The sequence below is a fragment of the Oryctolagus cuniculus genome, chromosome 7, assembly GCF_051225735.1.
Source record: "Oryctolagus cuniculus isolate XC-2025 breed Fujian yellow rabbit chromosome 7, ASM5122573v1, whole genome shotgun sequence".
NCBI lineage: Eukaryota > Metazoa > Chordata > Mammalia > Lagomorpha > Leporidae > Oryctolagus > Oryctolagus cuniculus.
This window is the reverse complement of record NC_142873.1, coordinates 85,868,111-85,890,431: the sequence shown is the minus strand read 5'-3', so window position 1 is coordinate 85,890,431 and position 22,321 is coordinate 85,868,111. Positions and strand designations below refer to the sequence as shown.

At 37.3% G+C, this 22,321-nt stretch overlaps 1 protein-coding gene across 1 annotated transcript in view; it reads right to left on the bottom strand.

The window, feature by feature from the left end:
* Positions 1–22,321, bottom strand: part of COL24A1 (collagen type XXIV alpha 1 chain) — a gene marked incomplete at its 5' end in the record, with an annotated part of 418,086 nt that overhangs the window by 150,053 nt on the left and 245,712 nt on the right. Inside the window, 7 exons of the mRNA XM_089299394.1 lie at positions 822–866; positions 975–1,019; positions 1,296–1,349; positions 12,106–12,159; positions 12,652–12,705; positions 13,924–13,977; positions 16,271–16,324. Coding sequence (XP_089155520.1) covers positions 822–866; positions 975–1,019; positions 1,296–1,349; positions 12,106–12,159; positions 12,652–12,705; positions 13,924–13,977; positions 16,271–16,324 — 360 coding nt within the window. The remainder of the gene's footprint in view (positions 1–821; positions 867–974; positions 1,020–1,295; positions 1,350–12,105; positions 12,160–12,651; positions 12,706–13,923; positions 13,978–16,270; positions 16,325–22,321) is intronic.

Here is a 22,321-nt window from a genome sequence, read left to right as displayed (position 1 = left end):
TTTAAACTACACATATACATGCATATGACAAATAGAAATGTCATGCATAATGATTCCTGATGAAATTAAAAATGCCCACACATCTAAGCTTTTGTCTCCCATATATACAAATACGTAATATGTCAATATATGCATATATACGTATCTTTCTTTTTACTAACATTTCACCCCTTATTTAGTGAACTTGTTGCCAACATAATTTGTTGCCTCTCAGGGAAAAAAATCTATATAATTCTGGTAAGATTTTTGATGGTAAGAAAATAGCTAACATATAAAATATTAAATGTTCTTAGGTTAGCACTATGGGAAAGTATATCATAACATTGAAGATTAAAAAACACTCAAGCTGAGTTCAAAAGAAACTATGAAAGAGGCCTGAAGAATTTCTTGGTGTGACAGTTTTATTATTGTCTCATTATTTATACATTTTTTGAAATGGAATTTACATAAAAATGAACTCATAAAAATTATTAAGTAATAGTTAACCCAACTACTATATATCAACTATAATAGTTTCTCAGTAGCTACAAACAAGGTCCAGAATGGGTCAACAACTTGCTAAAATAAAATCATAACCTAATGACTAAAGGAATTAAAAAACTGTATTTGCTTATTCTAACATTCTGAATACTAGACAACAGCTGTGTCAGAGAATAAGGCAGATACTCATTTTATAATGTATGTTATATCAAGACAATACATAGTACACTCTAAGTATATATAATTTGTTTTTGTCAAAAATATCTCAAAGCACTGTGGAAGCACTCCCATCCCAAAGCAGGTAAAAATCATACACAGTCTGATTATATTTCATTACTTACTGATTTTCCTTGAATTCCTCTCTCCCCAGGGCTTCCAGTCTTACCCTAAACAAGAAAATGATGTTTAAGTCAAGTGGCCCCTTCCCAAACAACAGGGGAAAGCGGGGAAGATTTTAAATCTTCATCCTTAATGTGAAATTTTTTATTACTTACAGTAAGACCAGGAGGGCCTCGTTTCCCTTGATCTCCCCTTTCACCCTAACAAAGTATGAAGACCAGATGAACTAGTAAGAATCTGAATTATGGTTTCACACATGCTAGCATACAGTCACAAAAATAAAACAGCAACTCTATAGTTCAATATTGAAAAGAACATTTCTGTATGAGTTGTAAAAGCTCTATAGATGTTCATACTTAGACAAGGAGAAAATTTAGTACTGTAGTTTTGTAAGGAAATACCTCATTTTCTGGATAGGTAGAACATATGTGTTCAACAAAACTTAACTGTATTGAAATGAGGAAATCAATGATTACCTTGGCACCTTGTAAACCTGGCTCTCCTGGGAGACCGTCTGGGCCTCTAGGTCCCTAAGGGTGGAAAAAATCCTGTCATCTCAAATGTTTACTTTTTTCTTTTTTAAACTTTTAAGTATCTTCACAGATGACACCTGGCCCTTCTTTAGTCAACAAACTCTTTGTTTTCAAAGCCTTGGCTGTAGAAAAGAATACAGTTGGACATAAGGCTGAATCTGTGTGGAAGATTTAAGTTCATGTTTTTAAAGGTTTAATGCTTAATCTTAAATTAGATAACAAAAAATAGCTATTGTTGAAGTGGCAATAATACAGGTTTGTTACTGAGGGAAATTGTTTACTTTGTCATTTAGTCAGGAGCCTTCTAGGATTTATTCCTGGGACAATTCTAAATTAATCTAAAAGTGGTAGATTTGCTTGACTTCACAGTCTTCTAAAGGTTCACGTATTTGAAATGGTGCTCTTCTGTTCACATTATGAGAAAACAAGCACTGACTGCATCGCACCCGCTATGTACCTGCTTGATAGTAGTTACTAGGAGAGGATAGGGCATAGAAAGGACAGAAGATGCTGTTAGCAATATCATGCAAATCTAAAACTTCTTAATATTAATTCAACAATTAGCAACAAGAGTCATTCTCTAGAAAAATGACAGAATAGTCACACTGCCTAAATAACTTCAAGAATTTTTTTCATTTTTTAAAGATTTATTTATTTATTTGAAAGGCAGAGTTAGAGAGAGAATCTTCCAGGCACAGGTTCACTCCTCAAATGGTCACAACATCCAGAGATAGGTTTATCTGAAGCCAGGAGCCTGGAGCTTCTTCTGAGTTGTCCATGTTGGTGCAGGGGCCCAAGGACTTGAACCATCTTACTGCTTTCCCAGGTCATAGCAGACAGATGCATAGGAAGTGGAGAAGCTGGAACTCCAACTCGAGCCCATATGGGATGCCAGAATTGCAGGCAGAGGCTTTATCTGCTATGCTGCAGTGCCTGCCCCTCTTTAAGATTATTTTTAAAAAGATTTATTTATTTATTTTAAAGGCAGTTACACAGGAGAGAGAGAGAGAGAGAGAGAGAGAGAGAGAGAGAGAGAGAGAGAAAGAGAGAGAGAGAGGTCTGAGAGGTCTTTCTTGTGGCCAGAGCAGAGCCAATCCAGTGCCATGTGCCAGAAGCTTCTTCTGGGTCTCCCACGTAGGTGCAGGGGCCCAAGGACTTGGGCCATCTTCCACTGCTGAGGCCTGGATTGGAAGTGGAGCAGCTGGGACTCGAACCGGTGCCCACATGGGATATCAGCACTGCAGAGGGAGACTTTACCCACTACACCATAGCGCCGGCACGTCTTCATGATTTTAAAGTTTATTTTAAGGAGCTTAGCTCAATTCTACAGCCTCTAAGTGAACTGTGCTAAGTGTGATGTGTATCAAATATTATTGAGCATAATGAAGTTTCTTCATTATGAAGCTTTTAATGAAAATGTAAATTATATAAATGGCTATAACGTATAGAAAGATAAAGCATCTAAATGGCCAAAAAGAGGATTCAGAGACAGCCTCCACGTGTGTCTAGGAATGAAGGTACTGTGGTGGGTGGAGATCAAGCTCTCATAGACTTGTGCACAACAGAAGGAACTGCACACAGCTGGGTAGTAGAAGAGAAGAGTACAGAAGCATGGAAGAAGACATCAAAAGAATGAAAAAGTAATTTTATTTTGCCAGAGTACTGATTATATGTAGAGAAATGTTAAGAAATAAGTGCAGAAATGAATACTTGGATTTAAAAGGTGATGCCAGGGGTTTATACTTAAATCAGTTGGTAAAAGGGAACCATGAAAGCTTTCTACAGAACAGTTCTACAAATCCCACAGTACAATATACTGATGTGAAGGAGGATCCTAGGTGCCAGCACCTACTACTGTATTCCATTTGAGGAGATATGCTTTGTTTTAGCTTCATATTTTTAAAAGATGTTTAATTTTATTTTATCTTGGCTTCATATTATTAAAAGATGTTTACTTTCATACGACTCTCTTCCTGGATACTCTTAGGATAACTGCATTCCTTGATCCTCTTGGGTACATTCATGGATTTGGACAGAACACTCATGCTCTTTGAAGATCTATAGCTCCACTGGTCCTGTTAAAGTTAAAGCCATAGCTTTGGCCCTACAACTTCTCAGTCTGCATTCAATTTACTCCAATTCAATTTACTTCAATTACTTTGCTGCCATATTTTCCTGAAAAAGACTGAAAAACTAAATCACAGTCTTATTGTACAAGACCCTGAAGATCAAGCTGAGGAGAGTATAGACTTAATTTAATAGATCAGTATTTCAAAATGGATTATTCATTTAACAAGCATTTACTGAGTGTCCACTACAAACCACAGATTATCTTAAACCCAGAGAACATGCTACGGAGAAAAGAGTGTCTACATCCATAAGCAAGCAAATACACACGTAAAATTAAAGTATAAAATAAAAATCGGTGGTTAAGTATAACGAAGAAAAATAAATAAGATTAAAAGAACAGAGAGTATCTAAGGTAGAGAATACCATTTTGGATACAGTGGTTTGGGAAGTCTCTCTAAAGAAATGTGTGGCTAGACATTTGAAGACCATGCATTGCAGACCGTGCAAATAACAGGCAAGATCATCGAGGTAGAAGAAACAGCAAGTGTAGAGTTCCTGAGGTGGGGACATGCTTGGAATATTTAACAATTGAGTAACAGAAGATGCAAAAAAGAGCAACGATTACAGGATGACTCTAAAGTTTTAAGTGTGAAGCTCCCTTGGCACTTTGCTCTAATAATTACCCTCATCTTAAAATCTCAGCAGCCTGTCTTAATTATTTGCCTCTGCCATCTTCAATGCTTTATATTCCTCTTACTGTTCTGCAAAAAAATAATGTTAGTTTTCGATTAACAAAAAAAGAAGGTTGAGAGAGTTAAAAAATGAATGAGTGGTTGACATTCTAAAATACTACCAATGGATGGGGCCTTTGGCCTACTGGTTAAAATGCTGGTTAGGATACCCATTTCCACATTGGAGTGGCTGGGTTTGATTCCTGGTTCTGATCCTCGACTACAGCTTCATGTAAATGCAGATCCTGGGAGGTAGTTGTGATGGTCCCAGTAACTGGGAGCCTGCCATGTGAATTAGGTTCCCATCTTTTGGCTTTAGCCACAGCTGGGGTGCCCTGTGGGCATTTAGGGGAGTGAATCAGTGAATGACAACTTGTTCTCTCTCCCTCCACTCCCTACTTCTCTCTCTCTCAAATAAAACTAAACTAAATTAAAATAGTATAAAAGACATCAGAAAAGAAGCGATATCTAAACTGAAAATGTGTCTACTGGTAACTGGAAACTTTAAACTCTCTTTGTAAGCTGAAATTCTACCTTTTATTGGGTATTTTGTTACTATGTGGTACTGAAAATAGCATTGATAGAAAAATAACTGGAAACACAAGTTTATATGGGACAGAGAAGAAGCAGTGGTGAAAGGTAATGAGTTTAACTCTTAAGAATCAACTGCAATGAAGCAGTGATAGTTAGAAGTTATGCTAAATTTAAATGGAAACAGCTATAAGGGTAAGCATCTAACAGTCTCCCAAACACAGATCAATAATCATTCAGAATTTATAAAAGCTTGCTTGGCTCAAAGATGGCAAAAGAATTCCATTTCTTGTATAAAATCGGATTAAGTGGCTGCCTAGATCAATAGGTAGGCCAGACTACATCTAGCTGGAGGGAAGTCCCATGTTAACTGCCAGTTTCTCGCTGTGGCATGTAAATCACCCACTGCTGCAGTTGAACTAATTCAAATTCAACTTTTCAAGATAAACAATTCTGCAGATGTTAGGTGAGTTGCTCAAATTTAAATGTCCAAATAATTTGAATAACCGATTTATTAACTACATAATATTTTTTCAAATGTTAAATTGAAATGAGTTATTTCTGCTAGCAAGTGAATTAAGGTTGGAATAGAGGACTTGATACCTAGAATTTTACAAAATGAATATCAAACATTCATGAGTAAAATGCTGATTGTATAACTGAAAGGCTTGTCATCCAAAATTAGAGAATATATATAGTAATGATACCCACTCACTGTATAATGCTTTACATTAAAAAAACTTTCACTTCAAAAAACACTTTCACATTTATTATTTCACTTTCTAGGCCAAGAATACATATGGAACAAAGAAAAAAGTTTCTATGCCTACAGCAGTGATAAAGAAAACTGCATTTAGTGTTTCTAGAAAAGGTCTATGTAATGCAATTACATTAATGCAAGTTATAAAACCCAACGCTGCTTAAAAGTTTAAGACTGGGAGAACTATGGAAAAAGTTTCAGGCAAAGATAAAGAAAATTCACTCAAAAACTTGGTTTTATCAACCTCTGTAAGTTTCTTTAGTCTATGTTTAGTCTATATTTATTTGAAAGGAAGAGTGAGAAAGAAAAAGAGAGGGCAAGAGAGTGAGAGCGAGAGCAAGAGCAAGAGCGAGAGTGAGAGAGAGAGGGAAAGAGAAGGGGGGGAGGGGGAGAGAGAGAGAGAGAGAGAGAGAGAATCTCTTTCATCTGGTGGTTCACTCCCCAAATGCCTGCAACAGCCAGGGCTAGTTCAGGCCAAAGCCAGAAAGGATCCAGGAACTTCATCCAGGTCTCTTAAGTGGGTGGTAGGAACCCAAGTACTTGGGGCATCAGTTGCTGCCTTCCCAGGCACATAAGCAGGAAGCTGCATCCAAAGTGGAAGAGCCAGGACTTGAGTTGGACTCTGATATGGAAAGTGGGTATCCCAAGAGGAATCCTAATCTGCTGAACCACGATGCCTGCTCTAGTATCTCTGAGTTTCACTCTGATAATTCTTGCAGAAGTTATACCATGGGTTAGTACAGATACCTGCTTTGATCCCTAGGACAAAATAAGTGTTAGGACATGAGCTTTAGCTTGAAGAAAACTAGGCAAATACCATTGTAATTGGCACCTAATTTGGCATAAAGTATTTTTTTAAAGTAACTTAAAATATCTCATGATATTCTCTTCAGGAAAGTATGCTGGCTAAATAGAAATATATTATCTTTTCTTTATCCTCTTAGGAAAGCTAAATTGGGCCACACTTACCTATTAGTATGTTCTCAAAGACTAAATTTCTGATATCTCAGGTATATAAACTAAGTCTGTTTCCTAAAGTAACAGTTACTTGAGTTGTAGGCAATAATTTGAAAAAGCAAGCCAAACTCATGAATGACCTATTAAATCCAACATGCATTAGATGATAGGAAACAGTATTGCTACTTCATAGAAATGCTAAAATTAAAATTTGTGATTAACTAAAACATTAACACAAACTGCATGCTCATTTATTTAGGAAGACTTTTATGAGAACTCCAAGCCCATCTCTATTATCCCTGTAATAACTTTTAATAGGATAAGCATCTATGAAAGATGGAAACAATCCTTATTCACGGAATAAATGTTTTTGTAAGTTAGACTCAGTATATTTATGTTTCCTTTTAACCATATCTGTCTATCTTTGCTTGATTCCTCTATTTATTTTAAATCATTCACATGCCTAACTAATTATGCCTAGCAATCTTTTCTGGCTCTTGATTTACACAGCTGGAACAAAATGTTCTCTTAAACAAAAACCAACATTATCAGTGATTTCAGAGAAAAAGTTGATTCCTTTCTCATCATAATTTTTATTTTACAAGAAGAAATCATAGAGTAAGCTTTGCCTTATCATTTGGAATGCTCTAGGTATTACAAGCATGAAATCTAAATTCACATACTACTGGTGGCTGCTTTCCCTGATATGGTATGCATTTTTTTGAAGGGGCCAACATTCAGAATTCCTGTAGTCATATTTGTTTTGTTCTTCCATAGAAAACCTAAAAACATTATGTATTTTTTTTTTTTTTTTGACAGGCAGAGTGGACAGTGAGAGAGAGAGACAGAGAGAGAAAGGTCTTCCTTTGCCATTGGTTCACCCTCCAATGGCCGCCGCTGCAGCCGGCGCACCGCGCTGATCCGATGGCAGGAGCCAGGATCCAGGTGCTTTTTCCTGGTCTCCCATGGGGTGCAGGGCCCAAGCACCTGGGCCATCCTCCACTGCACTCCCTGGCCATAGCAGAGAGCTGGCCTGGAAGAGGGGCAACCGGGACAGAATCCGGCGCCCCGACCGGGACTAGAACCCGGTGTGCCGGCGCCGCAAGGTGGAGGATTAGCCTATTGAGCCACGGCGCCGGCCCTAAAAACATTATGTATTTCTAATATACTTATTTTAATCTATCCCCATCCTATTTATATCTTAAGGAGCATAGTCAGAATAAGATTTCCTCGTTTCTAAGTCTCTGTACCACCCCTCTGGAGACAAGTACAACACTTAAAGGTATCTCATGATCAAAGGCCCAACTTACGGGCAAGAAGGCAAATGAGTTTAGCTTGCTCTATGTGTCACCTGTCCTGTTTAGGTGTAGCTGAACACAGAAGTACACACTGATCTAACAGATCCCTCTCCTAATTACAAAGAGTTAAATTAGTTTGTCAAGGGCAACGCCTGACAACTACTGATTCCTAGTGACACAACAGACCAAGCCACTATCTTTCTGGTATTAGAGTAGAGAATCTGCTAGCATATATTATCTACATAAGAGCCAAGATCTTGTGTACTATATTGATTAGATTTGGCATATTAAACTACTGTACTTAATTATTCCTCAGATAAACATGGCTGTGGGGAGCAACTCGGACTATACTGTTACTGGAATTAAGACTTATTCTATACATCTGCTCTCCCACAATATGGCGCTGGGAGAGGAGCAAACAGCTTCTACCCAGCTGCCTCTCACCAACTTGACAAGCTGCAGGAGCTGCTCCTGATTGGAGGAGAGCAGCGTACTCGGCGTGTGGGTAGCAGAGTTGGGATTGGTGGAAGAGGACTATAAAGGAGGAGAGAGACAACATGCACCAGGAACATCTAAGGGGAACACCTGAGCAGCCCCCGAGAGAGCCGGCCGGCGGTGTGCCGCTCCCCCGCGGAAGTGGGGAAAGTGGCAGGGGGAACCGCCCTTCCACGGAGGTGGAAGGGACGGTAGCCAACCCGGGAAGAACCAGCAGCAAACCCGGGAAGGGCAGAGCAGACAAAAGGACAGCGCAGGATCCTGTGTTGTTCCTCCACGAAGAGGGAGAGCGACACATGGCAAGTGGAAACAAAGCTTAGCATCTTAAAGATAAACAAAGGATAAAATGTAAAGGATACATTACATGTATGGCTCCCATACATACATGTATGTATGCCATGCCTCCCACTAAGAATCTCTGTAAGAATGCAGTTATCCATCCATCATGTTCTTTTTCAGCTCTATAAAAGGCAGGATTACATAACCTTCACAAAACAGAAAAGCTTTCATGATACTGAAGTGTTTAGATTATTTTTTGGGATGATAGAACAATGTTGCTTACTTGAGGTTTTCTAGTCCCCTGGGAAATGTTAATATTGCGTGATACTTCCAAAGTTACTAGACTGTAAGTCATTGAACTGTAAAATCCATGTGATCTATATCTAAGGGAGAGTTAAGCCTGTATCCACTGTGGTTCTACCAGAATTTTCGACAAGTCCCAGGAAACTAGCAAATGGTAGATGGATGGCAGGAGGGAAGTGGTGGTGGGTGGCTGGGAGACTCCTTGGGGAGTGGCCCTATCAACCAGGAAGTTCATATGGCCATTGGACAACAGTGTAAGTCACAGAAAATACAGTGGATCAGTACTAGTACCAAAATGACAGTTCTCTGTGTGGTCTCAGTGCGAATGTGCTCAAGGCACAGCTTCCCCTCCAGCATACTGTGACACACATGTGCCACAGACTACAGATGTGCTGGAAACGTGGACTCCCTCAGCCTTTGGGGTGGCAGAGAAAGTCTGGCACAGGAATCCCTAGGCAGATAGCATTTCCACTCATCTCAGTCAGTGAGACAAATATTCTTGGTTTTTTTTTTTTTTTTTTTTTTTGAAGAATCATTGAGAATGATGGGTCTAGTGTATCAGGATCACAGCCATAGTGGAGGATGGATTGAAGAAAGAGAAGATTTTCTAGTAAAACAAATTACTTACTAATTTGAAAGGCAGAGAGAGAGAGAGATAGACAGATAGATAGCTACAGACAGGGAGAGGGAGAGGGAGGGGAGAGGGAGAGGGAGAGGGAGGGAAGAAGGGAGGGAGGGAGGGAGAGGGAAAGGAGAGAGAATTTCCCATTTGCTGGTTCTCTTCCCAAAGTAGGAAGTTACCAGATTTCTACTAAAATAGACCTCCCTAAAACTATCTTCTTTCTCAAATATTCTGGCCCGCAGTTCTTTTTTTGTATTCTCAATGTCCACTGATTGCCTAAAATATTTCCCAGTAAGGAAAGCCCCCATCCACCGTTTTTTTCTTTTTTTTCCTAACAAAGCCCTATTTCTAAACAAAGCTGCCTTATTTAGAAGCTATTGTGTGAAAAATTTAAAAATTATGAGGGATATTTTGAGAGGGAATCTATTAAATGTCTGGAGAATGAGGGGAAAATAGATTATCTTGGAACTGGGAGCTGTGGACAAAGTAACAAATCGTAACAAAGAGTAATAATCTACACAGGGGTCATGGTGAGGTTAGAAGGCTGCAGAACAAATGAACTTTCCATATGACTTATGAGACAGCAGAAATGGTTCAGCATGTACTGAGTTAGGCTCCTGCCTAGATAGTCAGTGATACCCAAATTACATAATTAGAAATGGTACACATAAATATTTCTTCTTTTTTCACTTGTCATAAAATTGGTAGAACTTTCCCATTATGACTCAGACAAAGTTGAAAAAAACACCTTCAACCTGACCAAGTATTGAAAGCTGGCAGGATTCAGAGCATGAAATGACAGTTGGATACTGATCATCTACCATTTTTGTTTTATTTTAAAACTCATTTAGGCTACAAAGGCCTAAATCTCATTTATGCTCTCAGTGTTATTTATAGACTGTAAACCTGTAATACAGGAAGGAAAAGAGTTTTTCAGAAAAGAAACAGTAATAAAAACAAATTTGCTCTTTCTTAAGTCTTCACCAGAAGCACAGGACATAAAGTTAAAATCATTTTTCAAACTGAGAATTCCTAACACCCTTCCCTTCTCCTATTTGCCAATTGGCAAACTTCAGGGTCTTTTTTTTGTTGTTGAAACTTCTGTAGGAGGACAGATTTAAATATTCTAAAAACATCTTCTCCTTTAGCACTAAAATTTATAATTTATATCAAGGTAAGGTCAACAGAATACTGAAAATCCACATATTCAAGTTAATTAAGAAAAATATTTCCCAATATTCTCTGTGGTATCAAATAAGCATAGACTTTGGAGTCAGGCACACAAACTACAGTTTCAGTACTGGTTGTACCCTTTCTCTTTGTTTCTATAGACCAGACAGGTACTTAAACTCTCTGAGCCCTGGTTTCTTCAACTATAATACTGAGATATAATACCCTTTCTTAGGGCAAATGTGAATATGAAATGGATAAAACATGAAAAAGTGTCTGCTATGTGAACAGGCACACCATAAATAGTGTCTCTTGCTTTTTTTTTTTTTTTAAGAAAAGGATTCAAAATGTTTAAGAGACAATGTAAGATGTTAAGAGATTTTTCACTTAATGCTATTTGCATAATTAGTAGAAAGTCATAACAACTGACTTAAAATTAATAAACTCTTCTTCATCTTGTGTATCTTCATTTCATTTCTTGATGTTCTTATTTTGTCATGTGTTACGTTTCTTTGTGATATATGTCTGCTCTGAAAAGTAATTAAAGATCATTTTTTTTTTTTTTTGGACAGGCAGAGTGGACAGTGAGAGAGAGAGAGAGAGAGAGAGAGAGAGAGAAAGGTCTTCCTTTTTCAGTTGGTTCACCCCCAAAATGGCCGCTATGGCTGGTGCACTGCCGCCAGTGTACTGCACCAATCCGAAGCCAGGAGCCAGGTGCTTCCTCCTGGTCTCCCATGCAGGTGCAGGGCCCATGGACCTGGGCCATCCTCCACTGCACTCCCGGGCCACAGCAGAGAATTGTACTGGAAGAGCAGCAACCAGGACAGAATCCGGCGCCCCGATCGGGACTAGAACCCGGGGTGCGCCATGGCGCTGCAGGCAGAGGATTAGCCTAGTGAGCTGTGGCGCCCGCCAGAGATCTTTACATTTGCAGTTTTCTGACATGATGGAATTGGTGACTGGAATTAAGAAAGAAGAATTTGGAGTAGGTGTTTGATGCCACTTGGGGCACCTGCCTTCTTCACATTAGAGTGCGTGGGTTTGAATCCTAGCTCTGCTTCTAATTCCAGTTTTCTGCTAATGCACCCACTGGGAGGCAGCAGATGATGGTTCATAAAATTGGGTCTTTGCAATGCATGTGGGAAACGTGAATTGAGTTCTTGGCTCCTGACTCCTGGCTTAAGACTGGTCCAGCCCTGGTATTGAGGGAATTTGGGGAATGAGCCAGCAGGTGGGAGATCTTGCTTACTCTTTCTGTCTCTGTCTCTCTGCCTTTAGAATAAATAAATTTAAAAAATTAAATTATTTTATATATTAGCAATATATGTAAAAATTAAAATAGAAAAGTATGCTTTATTAGAAATTATTATTAGTCATATTTTAATTGTTGAAGTTAATCTAATGTAATGAAAACAAAGGAAAAATCTGATAATTCCTAAGGATAATTCTAAAAGTTATGGTACTATTTCAGTTGAACACCTCACTTTTTACAACAATTTTTTTTAGGTTAGTGTACACTTTTCATTAAACTACTTACCCTTTGTCCTTTAGGACCTTGACTGCCAGGTGATCCTCTTGCCCCTACAAGACCCTACAAGTTACAAATTTAAAAATCAATGGTGGAATTCACAAGAATGTTATCAGAATTGTAGTCATAATTTTTGTTATTACACATCTCATTTGCTTGCAGAATTCTTAAAATAAAATTGATTCATTTCCTTAAAAATGTGCTTTAATTTTCAAATGCCATATTCTCTCTCCACCAATATTCTGATCTTGAAATATTCACCTATTTGGAAATGTTTACACTCTGGACAAAGCAGGGCAACTTTTTAATATTCACTGTCCAGGTAGTTTTCAAGAGGATCATACATCGAGTGATGAAGGAAGACACAAAGCATAGTAGCAGGGGTGAGGACATTCAGGATAGTGTGCTATGTCTCAGAACATTTTGAATGGTTTGAGAGAAAAGCAGTCTCCATTAGCTTATATATGGCTTACTTTGCAAAGAATAAAAAGCATAACAAAAATGATAAATGTAAATTAAAATAAACATTCTAGAAAGTACCATATAATTACTTACAGGTAATCCCAATGTACCCATTGGTCCTGGTACCCCAGGAGGACCTGGATATCCCTATAGTTTAAGGAAAATATGAAAGACTTAAAATCTCCATTGCATTTAATTATTTTCACTGAAGACAAACTAGTCCATTATAAAAATAATAAAAAGGATCATTTGATAAGATCTTCCTATCTTACAAAAAGGCCCCAGGAAATGGTCTACATATAGAATATGGAAATAAAAGCTATGTTTCTGAGGGATCTGTATATTCACTTATTAGAAGGGCTTTGCTGGAAAAGGAAATTGCTAGCTAACATCACATATTACAGCCTATTGATAAGAGAACATTCATTTGATCTTTCTGTAGGTTGCTTTCTTATATGTGGATGTGTAGTAGGTTAGACAGACGTTGAAATCAAATTTTTTTTCAGAAAGATCAGGAAATTTTGTGGTTAAGGAATATGAATGTTTACAAACAATCAAGCCTGGTAAATTTTATAAAGACAGCACATTTTATGTTTTTAACACTGCTTCAGAAAACGTCTTAGGAGGTAATAATTCCTCAAATTGATTAGTGTTATGAAATGTTAAATTTCCTAGCTGACAAACTTGGAGATAACTAAAAATAAATGAGTAAATAAATCTTACAGAGCTTTCTTGGTCATAAATTAAACCTAAGAATAGCAAATAAAATGAAGTTTTAGACAGTATAAGGTGTCATGAGATCCACCATATTTTCTGAAAGGAAGGTTCTCTAGTAGGTATGTTCATACTAGTTCCTGTCACTTTTAGAAATTATTTAAGAAAGTAAAAAAAAAAAAAAAAGATAAACCAGATATAAAAGTTGCCATCTATCTTAAGATGCAAGAGAATATGATGAATTTTGGGTACTGAGCTCTTGTGTTTCAAAACTTTGATCATGTCCACAAACTGTGGAAGAACAGCAATGATGATATGTGCCACATAAATGATAAGCTATAGAAGAAAAAGTAGGATTTTTAATGGCATTTTCTTCTTTAGCCATTTTTGCTAATTTAGGGTAGTTTAATTTTTCTCCTAAAACTAGAGCATGATTTGACTAAGGCATCTCATTTGCATGTTTCTTAGAATTTTCATGCCAGATAGCACCTTGGAAGATAAATCATTCTATAAGAAAATTTCAGTGAATACCTATTACAAAATAGCATATTTCACCTATTTAAATTCCAGTCAAGGCAATTCTACCTCTGGAAAGTTAACTTCATTATTGCTTTTGCGAACATTATTTTTTTCCAATCACCAAGTTCTTACCATAGCACCCTTTTCTCCCTGGGGACCCAGAGGGCCTGGACTGCCACGATCTCCCTTTGAAAACAGCAAAGGAAGAATAATGTTGAGTTGTGTTAGTCATGTCGTTAAGTTGTAAGTTAGAATCACACCTTACACACATAACTCATCCTAATCCCAATAATTTTTAAATTTATAAATCTTATATTTTTACCCTAAAATTACTAAACTTTCAATACAATGAAAATGCTCCTTAGATGTTTTTTGAGGGAAAATTATTAAAACTCTTATTAAAATGAAGAAAATAAAAATCATGAATAAAAAGGACTTAAAATTGACCCTGTGTCATTTGCTAAAGTTTTGTGAGTAAAAATTCTTACAATTTTATGATATACAGAATAAGAGAAAAGTGAAAGTATCAAAAGTATATTTTAAAAATGATTTATTTATTTACTTGAAAGGCAGAGTTACATGGGGTGAGGTGGGGAGAGACAGACAGAGAGGTCTTCCATTCTCTGGTTCACTCTCCAAATAGCCATACTGGCCGGGGCTGGCCAGGCCAAAACTAGGAGCCAGAAGCTTCTTCCAGGTCTCCAACATGGGTTCAGGGGCCCCAGGGCATAAGTAGAGAGCTGGATCAGAGGAGGAGTAACCAGTATATGTACTGGCACCTATATGGGATGCCAGTGCTGCAGGCGGAGGCTTAGCCCACTACACCACAGCACTACTCCACTGTGTACCACGATTAAATGTCTAAGAAATAATTCTGGAGGATCACGATAGTCAAATCTGTCATCGAAATTAAAAAGGATTACACTGACTCACATTAAAATTTTTCAAGATTGTTAAAATCTCAATGTAGAAGATTTAACTTAGCATAGAAGCAATGAATCAGAATGAAAAATTACATATCTATTTTTAACTTAATTCATATTATACCTTATTATATTGTTAATAAAAAGGCAAGTTTATACTTTGCACTTTTAAAGTACAAAGTGAGAGAAGAAATATTGAAAACACAACTTAGATCTCATCAAATAATTGCAGACATGAATGAAAAGAGTCGAAATGGGGCCAGCATTGTGGCATAGTGGGTAAAGCTGCCACCTGCGATGCTGGCATCTGATTCAGCTCCTTGTTAATGGCCTGAGAACCTTAGTAGAGCATGGTCCAAGTGTTTGGGCCCTTGATACCCACATGGGGAACCCAGCTGAGGCTGCCAGCTTCTGGCTTTGACCTGGCACAGAGCTGGCAGTTGTGACTATCTGGGGAGTTGAACCAGTTAATGAGGGGAATCTCTCTGCCTCTCCCTCTCTCTCTGCAACTCTAACTTTTAAATAAATAAATAAATCTTTAAAAAAGAGAGTAGCAGTCTCACAAAGTTGTATAATGATTAAATAAGACAATGCAAGTAAATCACAGAGCTGGGGCCGGCGCTGTGGCTCACTTGGTTAATCCTCCACCTGCAGCGCCAGCATCCCATATGGGTGCAGGGTTCTAGTCTCGGTTGCTCTTCTTCCATTCCAGCTCTCTGCTGGGGCTTAGGAGGGCAGTGGAGGATGGCCCAAGTGCTTGGGCCCCTGTACCCACATGGGAGAGCAGGAAGAAGCACCTGGCTTCTGGCCTCAGATAGGTCCAGCACCGGCCATAGCGGCCATTTGGGGAGTGAACCAACGAAACGGAACGAAGACCTTTCCCTCTGTCTCTCTGTGTCTATAGCTCTACCTGTCAAATAATAATAAAAAAAAATCACAGAGCTTGGTAAATGTTTGCCTCTTGGCAAGTATGAATTATTATTATTACAAAAAAGAGATGAAACAACTCGGGGACAATTGTATTTTAAACTGTGTGGTATTTCATCTAAGTCGAAGAAGGGAAGAAACTGGGAAGAATTAGAGTAGTCTGGGAAAATTCACGGAGGCGTTGAAATTCAGCTGAGTCTAGCAGTTTAGTTTTTAGAGCACAATGAAAGGGGTGAGAATATTCTAGATGAAGGAATCATTAAGAATGGGAATCGGAGTAAGTACATGAGTATGAGACAGGGTGAAAGAAAGGTAAAATGATAACTTTTTCTTCTTTTTCAAAACTGCTTCCTATAGGTGGCATGATCTGATAAATTAGATGTAAATAATATTTGCTAGTCATAAATTAACACAGTTCTATCCCTCAATAGCACATATTTATAATCAAAAGAGTATCTGACCCTTTAAAGTTGGAATCATATATGATATTAGCTATATTTAAGGGATTAAGTAAGGTAATATGTTAAAGTTATCAATGACTTCTAATTAACATAAAATATCACATGGGAGACTCTCCTTTGAATTCAGCTTAAAATTCTTATCATAAAACAAAGAATGAAAGAATTTACCTTTTCACCAATGCTTCCAGTTGTACCAACTTCCCCAGGTAAACCGACAGGTCCCTTTGGGAAAAAAATAAAAATAATCATGCATCGAACTGCTATTATAGAATCTTGGTCTTAAACTCCCTGTGATCACTATGTTTCTAACTCATCCTCAACTTTATCTTGGAGTAAAATTCCTCCTAGTGTAAGTACACAGTCTATGACTCCATTTTATAATTAATTTGTTATCAATCAATACATATGTATGAGTGCTTTATACACTCATATATGAGGGGCACTATGTTGGGAGGCAGCCAGTTTCAGTTCCAAGCATAGTTTTTGTCCTTGTGAAGCTGATTATCTACTGGGTATTATATTTTTAAAAATCTGCAGCTTATCTACTTGATGTAGATATGTTTGCTTAAGAAATTATTTCTGGGGCAGGCGAGTGGTACAACAGTTAGGCTGTTGCTTGGTATGCCTGCATCCTATACTGGGATGTTGGTTTGAGACCCAGCTACTCTGTTTCCTGTCCCGCTTTTTACTAGTGCACCCTGGTAGGCAGGGAATGATGGCTCAAGAGCATGGACTCCTGCTGCTCACAGGGGAGGTAAAGATAAAGTTCAGGACTCCTGGTTTCAGACTGGCATGGCTTTGGATGTTGTGAACATCTGGGGCATGACCAGTGAATGGAAGCTTTCTCTGCTTCTTCCACACCCCGGCCCCCAGGTATGTTTCTGTGACTCTGCCTTTTTTTTTTTTAGCACACACAAATTTTGATCATATGACAATTTAAAGCCTAGGGGGAAGAGAATTACCATTTCTTCTATTTTTGTGCTTCCAGCTTTCATTCATATCTTTTTCAAAGAATTTTATTTAAGGAATACAAACAACCCAATTCACATATACAAATTTAGAAACAGTGATTATACTCACTCCTCTCTCCCATCTACACTCCAACCCTTCTTCCTCCTCCCTCTCCTATTCCTATTCTTATTTTTTACAAAGATCTATTTTCAGTTAACTTTATACTCCAAAATTAACCTTACACTAAGTAAAGATTTTAACAAATAGTATGAAAAAAGAAAAAAATAACAAACCACCATCCTTCAACAGTTGAGACAAGGGCTGTTCAAAATCATCATACCTCAAAGTGTTAATTTCACATCCACAGATTACTTTTAGGTACTCTATTAGTTATCACAGATAAGAGAATACATATGGTATTTGTCTTCTGGGAGCTGGCTTATTTCACTAAGTATAATGGCTTCCAGTTGTGTCCATCTTGTTGCAAAAGACAGGATTTCATTTCTTTTTTACCACTGTGTAGTATACTATTGTGTATATAACATAATTTCTTCATCCAGTCTTCAGTTGATGGACATCTGGGTTGATTCCATATCTTGGCTCTTATGAATTGAGCTGAAATAAACATGGAGGGTAGATATAATTCATTCATATGCTATTTTCCTTATGTTTGGGTAAATTCCCAGGAGTGGAATGATTGGGCCATATGGTAGGTCTACAGTTAAAATTCTGAGGTATCTCCATATTGTCTCCCACAGCGGCTGCAACAATTTGCATTCCCACCAACACTGAATTAGGGTACATATTTCCATACATTCTGACCTGCATTTGTTGTTTGTTGGTTTATATATGATAGCCATTCTAACTGGGTGAGGTTAAACCTCAGTGTGGTTTTGATTTGAATTTCCCTGACAGCTAGTAATCCTAAGCATGTGTCTATTGGCCATTGAATTTCTGCTCTTGAAAAATCCTGCACAAGTCCTTTGTCCATTTCTTAACTGGTTGTTTATGTTGTTGTTGTTGAGTTCTTTGAGCTCTTTATAGATTCTGGATATTAATTATTTATCAGTTGCATAGTTTGCAAATATTTTCTCCCATTCTTTCAGTTGCCTCTTATTTTGCCGAGTATTTCCTTTGCAGTGCAGAAGCTTCTCAGCTTGATGTAATCCCATTTGTCAATTTTGGCTATGATTGCCTGTGCTTCTAAGGTCTTTTCCAAGAAGTCTTTGCCTAGGCCAATGTCTTCTAGTGTTTCCCCAATGTTCTCTAGTAATTTGATGGTATCAAGTCATAGATTTAGGTCTTTGATACATTTTGAGTGGATTTTTGTGTAAGGTGTAAGGTGGAGGTCTTCTTTCATACTTCTGCATGTGAAGATCCAGTTTTCTCAGCACCATTTGTTGAAGAGACTGTTCTTGCTCCAGGGATTGATTTTAGCTCAGTTGTCAAAGATAAGTTGGTTGTAGATGCATAGGTTGTTTTCTGGAGTTTCTATTCTGTTTTACATTGGTCTACATTTCTTTTTTGTTTTTTGCCACTATGAGGCTGTTTTGATTATAACTGCTCTGTAGTATGTCTTGAAATCGGTATTGTGATGCCTCTGGCTTTATTTTTGCTGTTGAATATTGCTTTAGCTATTTGAGGTCTCCTCTGTTTCCATACGAATTTTAATAATTTCCTATAACTGAGAAGAATGTCCTTGGTATTTTTACTGGGATCACACTGCAACTGTAAATTCTTTCAGTAGTATGAAAATTTTCATGTTATTCATTTTTCTAATCCATGAACATGGAATATTTTTTCCATTTTTGCTGTCTTCTATTTTATTCTTCAATAACACCCTTGTTTAATTTATTCCAAAGTATTTAATTTTTTTGTAGCTATTGTGAATGGGATTGATCTTACAAGTTGTAGTTCAGCTACATTATTGTCTGTTTATACAAAGGCTGTTGGTTTTTGTATGTTAATGTTATATCCTGCCACCCTACTAAATTCTTTTATGAGGTTCAATATCTCTTAGTGGAGTCTTTTGGCTACTCTATATATAGAATCATGTCATCTACAAATAGGGAGAATTTGACTTTCTCTTTCTCTATATGCGATTGACCAGTTGTATAATTATTTTTGACATGATTCATTGACAAGAAATCCTATATCCTGAAATAGTCATGTACAGTAGTCTTTTTGCATTATGTTTCATATTTCTGAATCTTGTTTATTTATATATTTTTAAATTGGTGTTAGCTTTTCTAGTTAGTTGTTTACTTTGCCTGAAGTCCATTTTTCATTCAGTGTAGGATGGGAACTCAACTTAATTTCTTTCCATATAGTGACTAAGTTTTGCAAACATTATTTATTAAATATTTTTTTCCTACATTGATTGGTCATCTATTCTTAGCTACGCATGGCTTTTTTCTGATTTAAATTCTATTCCGTTGATTCTTTGTTTGCTTTTTCCTCTTTGCAAATTTCTCTCATGTTTTTTCTGGTGTTTTTATATCTATATATCCTAACTACAGACTGAAGAGAACAAGCACACTGATCCAGACTTAGATCAGAGGCAAGGAATCAACTCTTCACTCTTTTAGATCTCTATTACTCTTTAATATGAAATTATACATACACTTGAAAATCAGTAACTGAATTAGATGGGTTCATTTAGAGTTGAAGCTCACTAAATGAAAATTCAATGTGTTATCAATTGTCAGATGTGTAAGATATACAATTAATTTTTGTATCTCTAAAATAGTTCTGTTTATAGTAATTCATTGTGAATTCTAAGAAATATCCCAATTTTTAAAATCTAACATGTAGGTTACACTGTATTATTAAACATATCAAATGTATCTTCAAGTGGAAGGATTATAAATTCCTGTGCTATGCATGTCAGGTTCGGCTATGTAATTTACAATGACCCTTACCATAAAAGGCAGGAATGCTTAATCCTACTGATATTAGGCTTTTCTATTTAACTTACTTTAATCAAATACAAATATGTGCCACTTAACATTTTTTTGTCAGCCATGAGACTAATTATGTCCCAGACAGACAATGTTCCTTAACTCCAGATATCAGAATGCAGGTGACATGTCATAGAACCACAGACAACCCAAGTGTCTAAGAGTACACATAAAAAATAAGTTTTTGTTGGTATTAAGTCACTGATACTTCAAGGTTATTTCCTATTGTGCCATAATTAAGTAGCAGGTGACTAATGTAACATGCACCGTAAAATTGAAAAAAAAAAAGGCATATATTTACATGAGAAACAAGTGTTTTTTTTTTTTCCAATTCATTTTACTCCATGTGTCAACCACATTCAGGGATTGTGGAGCCACAAGAAAGAACAAGGGAATGGTTATTTAGGAGGACTAGCATTGCACTAACATAAGTAAAAATTTATCATGTTAAGCCAACAAAAAATGTAGATTTATTTATTACAGCAGTTAGTGGTATCCTAAAATTAGAATGACTTAAAATATGTGTAGACATGAGATTGAAATATTCTGTAACTATTGCCCCAAATGGTGGAGTTAGAAATGTGCCAGGGGATTCCAATACAATCCCATCAAGGTGGCATGTACCAATGCCATCTCACTAGTCCAAGTGATCGATTTCCATTCACAATTGATCACACTGATAGGTCTAAGAGTCAATGGGATCACACAAACAAGACTAGTGTCTGCTAATACTAACTGATAGAATCAAAAAGGGAGAGAACGATCCAGTATGGGAAGTGGGATACACAGGAGACTCATAGAATAGCAGATGTCCTAAATAGCACTCTGGCCTCAGAATCAGCCCTTAGGCAGTCGGATCTGGCTGAAGAGCCCATGAGAGTATTTTAGGCATGGAAAGCCAAGACACTCTGGCAAAAACAAACAAACAAACAAACAAACAAAAACTAAATGAAAGATCTCTGCGAGTGAGATCCCAGTGGAAAGAACGGGGCCATCAAAGAAGGAGGTACCTTTCTCTGAAGGGAGGAGAGAACTTCCACTTTGACTAAGACCCTGTTGGAATAAGATCGAAGTCGGCAAACTCAAAAGGCTTCCATAGCCTTGGCAACTCATGACTAGAGCCTAGGGAGATTACTGATGCCATAAACAAGAGTGTCAAATTGTTAAGTCAACAACAGGAGTCACTGTGTACTTACTCCTCATGTGGGATCTGTCCTTAATGTGTTGTCCAATGTGAAGTAATGCTATAACTAGTACTGAAACAGTAGTTTACACTTTGTGTTTCTGTGTGGGTGCAAACTGATGAAATCTTTACTTAATATATACTAAATTGATCTTCTGTATATAAAGATAATTGAAAATGAATCTTGATGTGAATGGAATGGGAGAGGGAGCGGGAGATGGGAGGGGTGCGAGTGGGAGGGAAGTTATGGGGGGGGGAAGCTATTGTAATCCATAAACTGTACTTTGGAAATTTATATTTACTAATAAAAAAATTCTGTAACCTAATTTAATAGGCAGGCCTATTCAGGAGTTAATCTCAAGGAAATTATTTCATAAAGAAAAATGTCAGAAAGTCCACTGAACTGAATTCTTGTTTAGATTATAAATTAACTTTTCCAATAAATGCAAAATTATTTGATGAAAGCACAATTAAAACTATTTTTTATGTAATAGGTTCATATTAAAATTCAGAGGGCCAAAGTGGTTTATATATAAGAAATCACTTATTAGAACTGAGAATAAATACTATTTCTTTCAAGGGTCAGTAAAAGCCTTAAAATGCTCTAGTTCTACTTTGTAAGGTAAATATATATTACTTTTTCACTAGATACTGATATAAAATTATAATATTTCCTGGAAACTATCATTTTTTAAAAGATTTTATTTATTTGAAAGGTAGAGCTACAGACACAAAGAGAGAGAGAAAGGTCCTCCGTCTGTTGGTTCACTCCCCAAATGGCCATAATGGCTAGAGCTGAGCAGATCCAAAGTCAGAAGCCAGGAGCTTTTCCCTGGGTCTCCCACATGGGTGCAGGGGCCCAAACACCTGGCCTATCCTCTGCTGCTTTCCCAGGCTACAAACAGAGAGCTGGATCAGAAAAGAGGCAGCTGGGACATGAACCAGCACCCACATGGGATTAGAAGCTGCTTCTTGAGCTCTTCTGGTCCCCTGTGCACAGGCACCAGAATGCATGGAGTCACCATTTGGCACAGTTAATTCGCCCTTATCATCAGGAACAAGGATATTAATATCATTTGTAGTCCTTAACTAGCTAAAGTGCTAAGGACTGTAGTTTGTACCACT